This window comes from Trichoderma citrinoviride, assembly GCF_003025115.1.
Source record: "Trichoderma citrinoviride strain TUCIM 6016 unplaced genomic scaffold BBK36scaffold_2, whole genome shotgun sequence".
Lineage (NCBI taxonomy): Eukaryota > Fungi > Ascomycota > Sordariomycetes > Hypocreales > Hypocreaceae > Trichoderma > Trichoderma citrinoviride.
Window position 1 is genome coordinate 483,608 of NW_020194710.1, and position 9,573 is coordinate 493,180.

The 9,573-nt window shown below is 49.9% G+C and overlaps 4 protein-coding genes across 4 annotated transcripts; 2 read left to right on the forward strand and 2 right to left on the reverse strand.

Annotated features, from left to right (window-relative positions):
• Positions 1-60: 60 nt before the first annotated feature.
• BBK36DRAFT_1105883 (hypothetical protein) lies at positions 61-1,461 on the forward strand (the record flags this gene model as incomplete). The annotated part of the gene is given in 5 exon segments (XM_024889206.1): positions 61-238; positions 288-509; positions 582-759; positions 777-968; positions 1,038-1,461. Coding segments are annotated over 5 exon segments (1,194 nt in total), but the record flags the coding sequence as incomplete, so codon positions are not given.
• A 2,431-nt stretch (positions 1,462-3,892) lies between these two features.
• Positions 3,893-5,746, reverse strand: BBK36DRAFT_1110847 (hypothetical protein; the record flags this gene model as incomplete). The annotated part of the gene is made up of 1 exon (XM_024889636.1): positions 3,893-5,746. The coding sequence occupies one exon, from the start codon at positions 5,744-5,746 to the stop codon at positions 3,893-3,895; it is 1,854 nt and encodes a 617-aa protein (XP_024752717.1).
• Positions 5,747-7,312: 1,566 nt separating this feature from the next.
• Positions 7,313-8,453, forward strand: BBK36DRAFT_1155973 (FAS1 domain-containing protein; the record flags this gene model as incomplete). The annotated part of the gene is made up of 2 exons (XM_024893883.1): positions 7,313-8,251; positions 8,328-8,453. 2 exons carry the CDS (start codon positions 7,313-7,315, stop codon positions 8,451-8,453), a joined length of 1,065 nt encoding a protein of 354 aa, XP_024752718.1.
• A 187-nt stretch (positions 8,454-8,640) lies between these two features.
• BBK36DRAFT_1111187 (hypothetical protein) lies at positions 8,641-9,573 on the reverse strand (the record flags this gene model as incomplete). Its single annotated transcript, XM_024889678.1, has 1 exon — positions 8,641-9,573. One exon carries the CDS (start codon positions 9,571-9,573, stop codon positions 8,641-8,643), a length of 933 nt encoding a protein of 310 aa, XP_024752719.1.

Sequence of the window (9,573 nt, forward strand, 5' to 3'; positions counted from 1 at the left end):
CATTTCCTTGACTTTATTGCTGTCGTCAACCAGGAGCCCGCTGACAGTTCCTTTAGTCTTCTTCCTTCAGCAGTTGAAAACTGCTTGGACAGGTTCTCTTTGTGGGCTGGCAATATGGGCGCGTTTCAAACCTTGGTGTTGTCACCAGCACCGCTCGATCTTAGACTCTCTTCAGCGCAGAATCTCCGGAAAGATGTAATTCAGCAGATGAGAGAGATCATAACGGCCATCCAAGACTGTTAGTCTTAACCAGAAGCCTCGCATCCACCTCTAACGTGGGAGGCTAGTGACCACGATAATTCTCCGCAAGTCTCCGATGAGAAACACTGCTGTTCCTCCAGATATCAGAGCCGATCTAGTATCATTTTTTGGACTGGATGCAAACGTCGAGATTCACGATTCGGCTCTAGAAGAGGTGGACATGCTTCTGCAGGTCATCTCCAAATGCATCACGTCACTGTTCCGTTTGGGCACACTTATCAGAAAAGATCCGCAGTCGCCTCTCGATCGTTTCCAGCAGGCATGTCGCGGCTTGACTTTGGTATCCTACGAATCACTTGATGCCGAATACGTTGCGCGAGAATACCAAAAACTTGGCAACAGTCAGCTTGCAGGCAGACTGAGTAGTGCAATTGCCAAAAGAAGGCGTCTCTTCAAATATTTTAGCGACAATAGACTACGGCGAGTCCCCAATTCGAATTCATTTGTTCTTGTTGGCTCAGCTCCTGACAAGCAGACAGACAAAGTGATGGAGGTCGGGTGCCAAGCAGAGCTAGGGAATCACCATCAAGCGAGAGACCTAAAGAGGGAGCCGACCGTGTTTCCACCACAAGCGCTTCGTCACGGGCGAAAGACCATTCAGTCTTGAAGTTATCGCCAATTGTTGACATATCAAACATGACCAACGAGCCATTCGAATGCCCGATATGTTTCAACCCATTGTCTATCCAGGATGAACGAACGTGGAAGTAAGAGAACCCGGCGTCATATCCCTAGCACATACCTCTCACCGTTGGGACTGACGATGTGGTACGTAGAAAACACACATCTTGCTATCTCCAACCCTACATATGCACCATAGGTGGACCAGATTGTGACGAACTGTTTGACCACCGTGACACATGGTTTGAACACGAGCTACGAAAGCATAGGAGCCAATACAGATGTACTCTCTGCAAACAAGGAGGCTTCTCGTTTCAGAGCGTGATATCTCATATTGCGGAACATCACGGCAACTTCTCCGAATCCCAGCTAGAGTTTTTGCGACAAGGGAGTCGAGAGACACCAGTTGCCTTTGATGCCAGAGACTGTCCATTCTGCGATAGATTTCCAGAAATCTGGGCGTCAAGGTCAAGAGAGCGGGAAGATGGCCATAATTCGGAGACTATGGTTCCCTTTTACGACTTCAAGGAGCACATTGCAATGCATCAGGAGCGCCTCGCGGTCATGGTCTTGCCGCAAGTAACTTCGACTGACCAGATTGGAGTATCTGGCAACGAGTTTGTTGTTGCTTCGGACTCTTTGATAACATCCATTCCAACGGACAGGATGGATGTTGACAATGGGAAAGAGAGCGGTACACTGACAAACACAGTAGCCAATCGTTCAACCGACAAGTTCTTTCCTGCGACGAAGGATAGTGATCCGCTGATAACACAACAAAACCGTAAGATACATTCCAGTATTAGTCCTTTCAGTGCGATGAGAAGAAACATCAGTTTAACGTTTTGACTTCCCAGGGAGAGAACCAGAGGTGCCGGCGGTGGCCGCCACTCTACGTCCTGGTAAATCGATATGGGATGCTATAAAGCCACCGCAAACCACTACTTGGATTTGTGTACGTATGACCGTTTGCAGTTTCAATGGTGTATTGAAGCTCATTGGTTTATTTAGTGTAAATGTGGCTTGAGCGGTCTCCTCTTCGAGGTTGAATTACAATGCACAGAGATAAACTGTCAGCATCGGCGCTGCGGCAACTGTCGCGTCTTGAACGGTTCCTTTGGCCCCAAGTAGACTATTCAGATAGCTGTCCATATATGTATCTATCGCTCTCTCTCTTGCGTGAGAAGTTTCTCAGCCCACGGCTCTTGAACTCACATACTAAGTTTGATCCTGCGCCAAAAGCACGAATAACTCGTGTGCACCGTGACTGAGGCTCCAGTGGCACAAAATGGCAGGTCCGCAGCATCATCGAATCGGACCTCGGAATGAACAACAGAGCATCTACAGGCTCACAAACTCAATTATATCTCACAAAGATAAGCAGAAATGATTCTGTCAATATCAAGCAAATTGTTCCGCGCAGATTCAAGATGGCAAAAAAGAAAAAGAAAAGCGAGACAGCCGGGGGGCCGAACGTGCTCCCTCCTCGAAGGGGCCCTCTTCTCAGGAGCCGTGATATCCCGCCCGACTGCCCCGCGAAAGAAGAGAGGAATAATTGACTCTATATACCTATGGCCCCGAGTTGTTCTTGCGGCGAGGGAAGGCGCGAGGTGTTGATGTTTGGGGAGGGAGCGAGCGCTGTATTTATATCTGCGGAAGGTGGCTACAGGGGCCTTACAGGGGTGTAAAGGCACTAGCGAGCGATCCGATGCGCTAAGCGTAGCGACCCACGTGGTCGATGCGCTACCTCGATAATCCGACTTCATTGGATCGCGGGAGAACATCCAAGACGTTGTGGCCCAGGCCCAGGGCTAGTCCGGAATGCTATTAGACACGGTGATCTTGTGGGTTTAATCAGCGGGAGAAACGGCTATAACTGGGGAGGGCGCCTACCTTAATTGCTCATACAACTTGAAGAGGCACCCAGGGGCGTTGAACTACCCTGCCTTATGCTTGGTATTCATGTGCGGGAAACGACACGTAGGGCTACATTACTGTTCTACCGCTAGCAGAAGCACACAACCAGAACCAGGATTACAGGAGAAGTCACGAGGAAGGATTTCTCCCTTAAGGGCTGAAGGCCAGAATATTACGTTCACCCAGCAGTCTATTCACATGACGATTGGAAGTTCTCCTTGGTGATGCTCTCACTTCAATCACGTGGTCAATTGCAGTACCATTAATTCGCGGCTATTGTAGGTGCGTACTTCAACTAGATACCAGGGACCAATTGCAACCAAGAGCGGCAGATACAAATTTAGAAGAGTGTCTGTCAACTACATGTACACTAATGTGTGGGCTTGGCTCCGCGGCACCTCACATCCGGTTCCGCAGCACCTCAATACACTGTATTGACTGTGCGATAAAGTACTCTTTCCAGCGTAGAAACTCCTACACACACTACACCTGTAAGACTTCCCTTTACACAGCAGCAATATCGCATAGCTATAAGATTGCAACTCTACTATAGTGGCTAGAACACCACACTGCTGCAAAAGCAGCTCTACTATAGTGGCTAGAACACCACACTGCTGTAAAAGCAGCTCTTCTATAGTAGCTGGGATGCCGCATGCATAGCTGTAGGATTGCAACCCTTTATAGCAGCTATGTCAGTGCTGTAATAACAGACTTTTACAGCTATAAGGTGTGGCATGTTAGCTACTATAGCAGAGTTGCGATCTTGCAGTAGTAAAGTCAGGTAGAGACCTGCTTATACAGTAGGTGCGATAAGCTAAAGTACTGTAGAAAGTGTGCCTTATCTCGTACCTTACATATAAAAATGTACCTTTTGAGGTGCCGCCGATACGGATGTGAGGTGCCGCGGAGCCAAGCCCTAATGTGTTGGTGTTCGAATTCAGTTTCGACACCCGATACATATAACGTGCCAAACGTCTGGTACCCGGCCTCACCAATCCTCCGTTCCCACCCCCATCTGCGTACATGTAGTTCCGTCGCGCCCAAAACAACAAAGGAGAGCTACAAGAGGCCGCTAAGAGCTCCTCGCTGAGATCTAGGATTCCTCGAACTTGTTGCCTCCATTTCTTGCCAACGAATTATCACTGTTGCCTACTCTGTCGGTGTTTAGCTCGGGGCCGCTCGCTGGAATGCGATTAATATGCCCGTTGCAATGACTGTGCTTCTCTCCGCATTCGACCCACTCAAACACAGTTGGATCCTTGTCTGAAGGAAATTGCGAATCACATTGCCAGTGCGAATCCGTTGTCTCCGTTGGCTCGTACATGCGGCGGAAGAGCTGAGCCGCAGGCAATGCTTTAAACAGCTTCAGCCTGTCTTCCTTGTCGCCGTTATTGTGCTGAGCAGTGTGACGCCGAACAACGGTGTCCAGAATCGTTTGCGTGATCAAGAGAGTGACCAGCATGACAAAAAGGACGATTAGACCGACCATGGAGAATGTCTGGAAGTCGGGGCTTGAGAGCACGAAGTCGCCAGCGCCGTCAGCTGGTTGACCAGTCCCGTCCTCCATCATGTTGTCCAGTCCATCGGGCCTCGAGAACATGGTACTGTCCAGGAGAACATTGCGAGTAAACACGTAGCTCGCCAAAACCAGACGCTCTAGGTCGTACGAAATCTTTGACGCCTCTGCATTGATGACGCCGTTGGCACTTGTGGTAGTGGACTTGAGCGCCGAGTCACCGCTGGCGTTGCCGATTCTTTTGAGCACTGGCTCTGCCAAGGCTTCTGCCAACAGCGAGAGCAATGCGGGCTTCACCTTTATGCCAGGAATATCTGGGAGATGGAACACATTCTTGACTTCATGAGGGCCGTAGCGCCAGGTGTCCTTTTGCCAACAGGACAGAGCCGGTCGCCCACGCTTCATCCAGAACTGGGCGTTGAAGGGAGCCGGGAGTTTAGTTGGAGGACGAGGCTCCGTTTTGTACCACGGATCATCCCCCTGTTTGATGCTTGCTCTCCTGGCCGCCCAGACAAAAATGGCAAAAGATCTGTTGCCGCTGTCCGAGAATTGCTGATCTGCATCTGGATGAGGTACGAAGCTTGCTTTAGGGGCATATTGTATATCATTGAAACCGATCGGAACTGAAACGTGTGGACCGATTTTCCATGGGTTGTAAACGTCGTTGTCAGCTGCTGGATCCGTATCATTCACGTACCATCCATACTCGGTCGTGCATGAGCCGTTAACCGTTACCGAAAGAGGAGAACCTTGTTGCAGGCCAAAGTCAACTCCAGTGAGGGTATAGTCGTACAAATACTGATAGATGTTCTCGCCACTCTCTGTTTGACCAATGGGGTCGTCTGAGTCAGGCAGATTCACATCTTTTCTTTTCGTCACTTTGGAAGCTTCTATGCTGCCGAGCGCACGTAAATTTGCTGGGGCAAGGACGCCGTAGTATGCAAGTACGCTGGTGTTGTCGGTACCAAGATACGGATAATAGACTGAGCTCGGTCGAACAGGCGCCACGGTGCCGATTTGCACCAGCGAGGGTCCGATAATGCCCAACGTCATACTGCCTCCGAAGACCATCAGAGCCAAAACGGCTAACAAGAGACCGTAGGCAAAGTCAGACTTTGATCCCCAGAAGTGGTAGGCGTAGCTCGCCAGCTCTTTGAACGCGAACCAAGAGTCGTTGGAGTTCCAGAGCGTTACCAGAGCAAGGTGCCGACGCCGAAGTTTTGACCCAGGGAACAAGACGGCGATGAAGCATATGAGGTTCCAAAGGGACATGAAGATCAAGGTAAGGACCACCGAGATAGCCGCTGTGAGCAGGGTGCCTCCATTGGTGGTAAAGGCAATCGCCCAGACCGGGCCATCTTTAGTGGGCAGGTAAAAGGGACGGTGGAGCAGATAGGATCCGTCCACCAGTGTCGTATAGACATCGGCCATCTTGAGGGCTTGAACTGAATGCTAGATGGGCTTACTGTCGTGTTGTTCTCCTTTTCTCCAGGCGATAATGCGTTCCTGATAACATCCTTAAATACCCAAAAACCTATCCATGTTGTAAAGGAATCATGCGCTGAGGCTACTAACAGCCATAGAGTACACAATTGAGCTACCGTTCAGGAACTAAGGCTACGACTTCTGCTCACCATAATACAACAGCCACAAGGAAGATATCATGCCATTCGAATCCGTGTGATGCGTCTTTACAATCAAATTTTCCACTTGGCTTAATGCAATTCGCCCCTTATGGCTCATAGACCGAACTTTCAAAGTCTGCCTAGTGATGGAGGAGTCTGCAGCTTCAGGCAGCGAGCTAGTACACACCATTGAATAGCTATATGAGCTTGTGCTCATTGGATGCAGAAGGGCCGCTGCCAATATGCAGATGAGTGTGATTTCTGCTGATTGCGGAAGTTTACGTGACAATCCTCCAAGGAGCTTTGAGCTGAACGCTTCCCACTCGTGAAGGATGCACTTCTACGCAGGTGTGTGTTCTTGCTCGCCAGTCGGTTGGGAACACGTAGCAGACGGTGCCTCGGTGGTTGATGTCTGACCCCCGATTTTCCCCTCCCTACTTGCCTTTATCCTCTCTCTATCACAATGGCCCCGTTATCGAGTGGTTGCCTTACTAGGATGTGTGCTCAGAAGCTGAGATATGATATTGCTAGAGAGGTTTATGTTTGTACTTTTCCTCTCTTAGACCTACTGTAGCGCCATATTGCCATATTCTTTAAGGTTCCCTTGGCTAATGTGACAAACCATGCCCTGATGACCGTTGAGCTGTTGGATTCTCCATCCATAACTGCCCAAAAGCCGAATCCATGGGATGTCTGATAGATACCTGACTGGCAGTGATGTTGGCCAAGCCATGCAACTATACAGAAGGAGCTCTAATGAAAATCAGGCTCTCCAATTAGAGACGCATATGCACCTGCCCCGTCCCAGTTGAACATGTAGGCTTTGACGCACGAAACACAACAACATGACTACCTACATATGGTCTAAGTCTTCGACGCTTCTCGGTTAATAATTCCTTTATGCCCGGCAAAGCCTGTGGGTGGGCCTCCGCATGAGGCTGCGAAGAGCTGCATGTGATGAAGGCAAGGCACGCCGAATAACCTTATTCCACGACTGCTCGCTAAGCAAATCGTCACCGAACATTGCGGTGATAGGCAGATATGTGCATGAAGCATGCAGGCTATGGCTTAAACCGTCTTTCAGCCGCACCGCAGTCAGCCGCATAGACCCTTGTACAACGGACCAACTAAGGATGCAGTCGATTATTCCCGCGACGCCTCTGGAGGACTGACTGTAGGCTTCCCATTGTTTGTTTTGCGATTCTCTATAATGCAATTGTTTATCTTGATCTTTTAATTATTTGACTCAAGCTTTTAGGTGTCAATACTGGGTTTAATAGATAAAGACTACGAACCATCAGGACGCTCCATGTGCACGTAACAAATCACCATCTTCACACACATCCCCCTCCCAATCCATCCAGCTGTAACCATGCGCAAACAATACATTTTCTTTGATTTCTGTCTCATTGCCGCTTCAGTGGTTCTCTCACAGTCACCATCACAATCGCTCTTGTCAGTCCTCCAGGCAAACGGCTTCACAGAGTTTGCCCAGCGGCTTCAAGCCAGCGAGCCAGTCAACCTTCGGCCGGGCATTGTTGTGTATGCCCCAAGCAACAATGCTTTTGATACAGTCTCTTCCTCTGGAAACTTTACGGTCGCTCGTCGTGCGGACGATGATGCCATCCAGAGCAGAATTCATGCCAATTACAACTTCGGAGAGGTGACTTACCCGACACACGTTTCCTCGGGAAACAACTCGTTGTTCAGCGTGGTTGGGAAGCGAGAGACGGATCTGGGCGCTGTCTACGAGACGCTGTATCACGACTCATCGGTGCGTCTTGGCTCTGGCCATAATCAGACACTAGTGCAAAGGAATGTCCCCTCTGCCTCGCTGCCGTTTGTCTTCACGGGACTGGGCAAGTATGTAAGGGTCACGGGAGATGATATTACCTTTGACCATGGCGTTGTCCGGCCAATTGATGGTCTCCTCACCCTACCAAGGAATCTATCAGCTACTCTTCAGTCCTTGGGCGAGTCCAAATTCGGAGCGGCACTGCAAAAGGCAGACTTAGTCTCGGCTCTTCAGAACACGGCGTCTATCACCGTCCTGGCGCCAAGCGACTCAGTGTTCAATCTCGCCAGCACACTTACCCAGGCGCAGCTTGCTCAGGTGATTAAGGAGCATGTTATCGTGAGCTCGGGCTTGCCGGTCTACTCGCCTTGGCTGGAAAACGGCCAGGTTTTCCGTACTCTCGGCGGAACCAACATCACCGTGGTGGTAAAAGACAATGTTGCCTACCTGAACGGCGCGCGGATCCTGGGAGGCGACTCGGTCATTGAGAATGGAGTGGTGCATACTATTGACAAGGTACGTTGACGTTGAACACCAAGGATGTACGACCGAGACCATCAGGGGATTTATAACTAATACGCATGGGCAATAGTTGTTGAGCCGAACGATCCCAACCATCCCGACAGGTTCTGCGATGACGACGAAATTGCTGCCTTGGGAAATTCTGATCAGCAGCGTAATGGGGACATTTGTTGCAGTAGGGAGCTTTCTCATTTGAGATTTGCCAGGTCTGCAAGATGAGACCATACATGTAGTCAGAATATTGCTTCTAGAATCGGCTATCAATATAGATCCGAGGCTTCGGAGTTGTGCCTTGGAAACGAAATAGCTCAACATGAAGTAGACTCAATATACTCAATACTAAGTAACAAGATCCAAAGAAAAAATCCGGAGTGGAGTTAAAGCTATCTCAAAAACCAATCTCGAAATTGAGGGCTCACGTCGCCTCGCCAGCTATTGAGAACTTCTGCCAACTCCCCGCAGTAACTCCTCTCCGCTTTCATGTACGTTTCCCCTCCTTTCCCAAAGGACCACGAAACAATATTCACATCCTTCTGATCATACGACGGCACCTCCTTCAAAAACGTCGATATACGTTTGCCGACAGTAGGACATTCACCAGCCGGGAGGCTCACGGCATAGATGGCTACTCTCTTGATAGAACCAGTAGCAGGATCGATCGTCAAGCCAAAGGTAAAGTTCGATGGGTTGAGGAACTTGGTCATCTCAGCAAATTGTGCTGCCGAGGGAGGCGGTGATCCCGCGAGGGTCGTGTATTGAGCGGCCTGCTCGGGCGTAAGCGGTCCAGGGGCGTGGAAGTAGAGATTGATGGTATGAGACTTGAAGTCCACCGCAACGAAGCGCACTTGAGTAAGCTGAAGGCTGCGGAAAGCATCTTGGTAGAGTCCAATGGTACTCGGGATTCCCGGAGCATCCAGAATATCGTCCAGCGGCCTCAAGCCAGAAAGATACAGCCAGGCCTTTGCAAGCCCCTTCTCTGCGTCGAAATCGCAGAGTTGAATTGGTGCTCCTCCGTAGAGCTGGCTCCAAGATTTGAAGATGCCAATCATTGGGTTCTGCGGACTCAGAAGTTTGGATGAAATGGCGAGATTGATGCTTTGAACTGCCTTGCGTTCGTAAAAGCGGTAGTTGACAGGATCTCCGGGCCGGTCTGTGATGCGGAGTTGTATTGCAGAGCGTTGGAAGCTGGTGGCATAGGTGTCCAGGACCTTTCTCGTCATTTCTTCCGAGTAAGGCGCTTGACAGACTTTGCAGACATGTTGAAGGTCATCCAGAAACCTGCTGACAGAGAAAGCGGACGACTCGCGGGAAGGCAT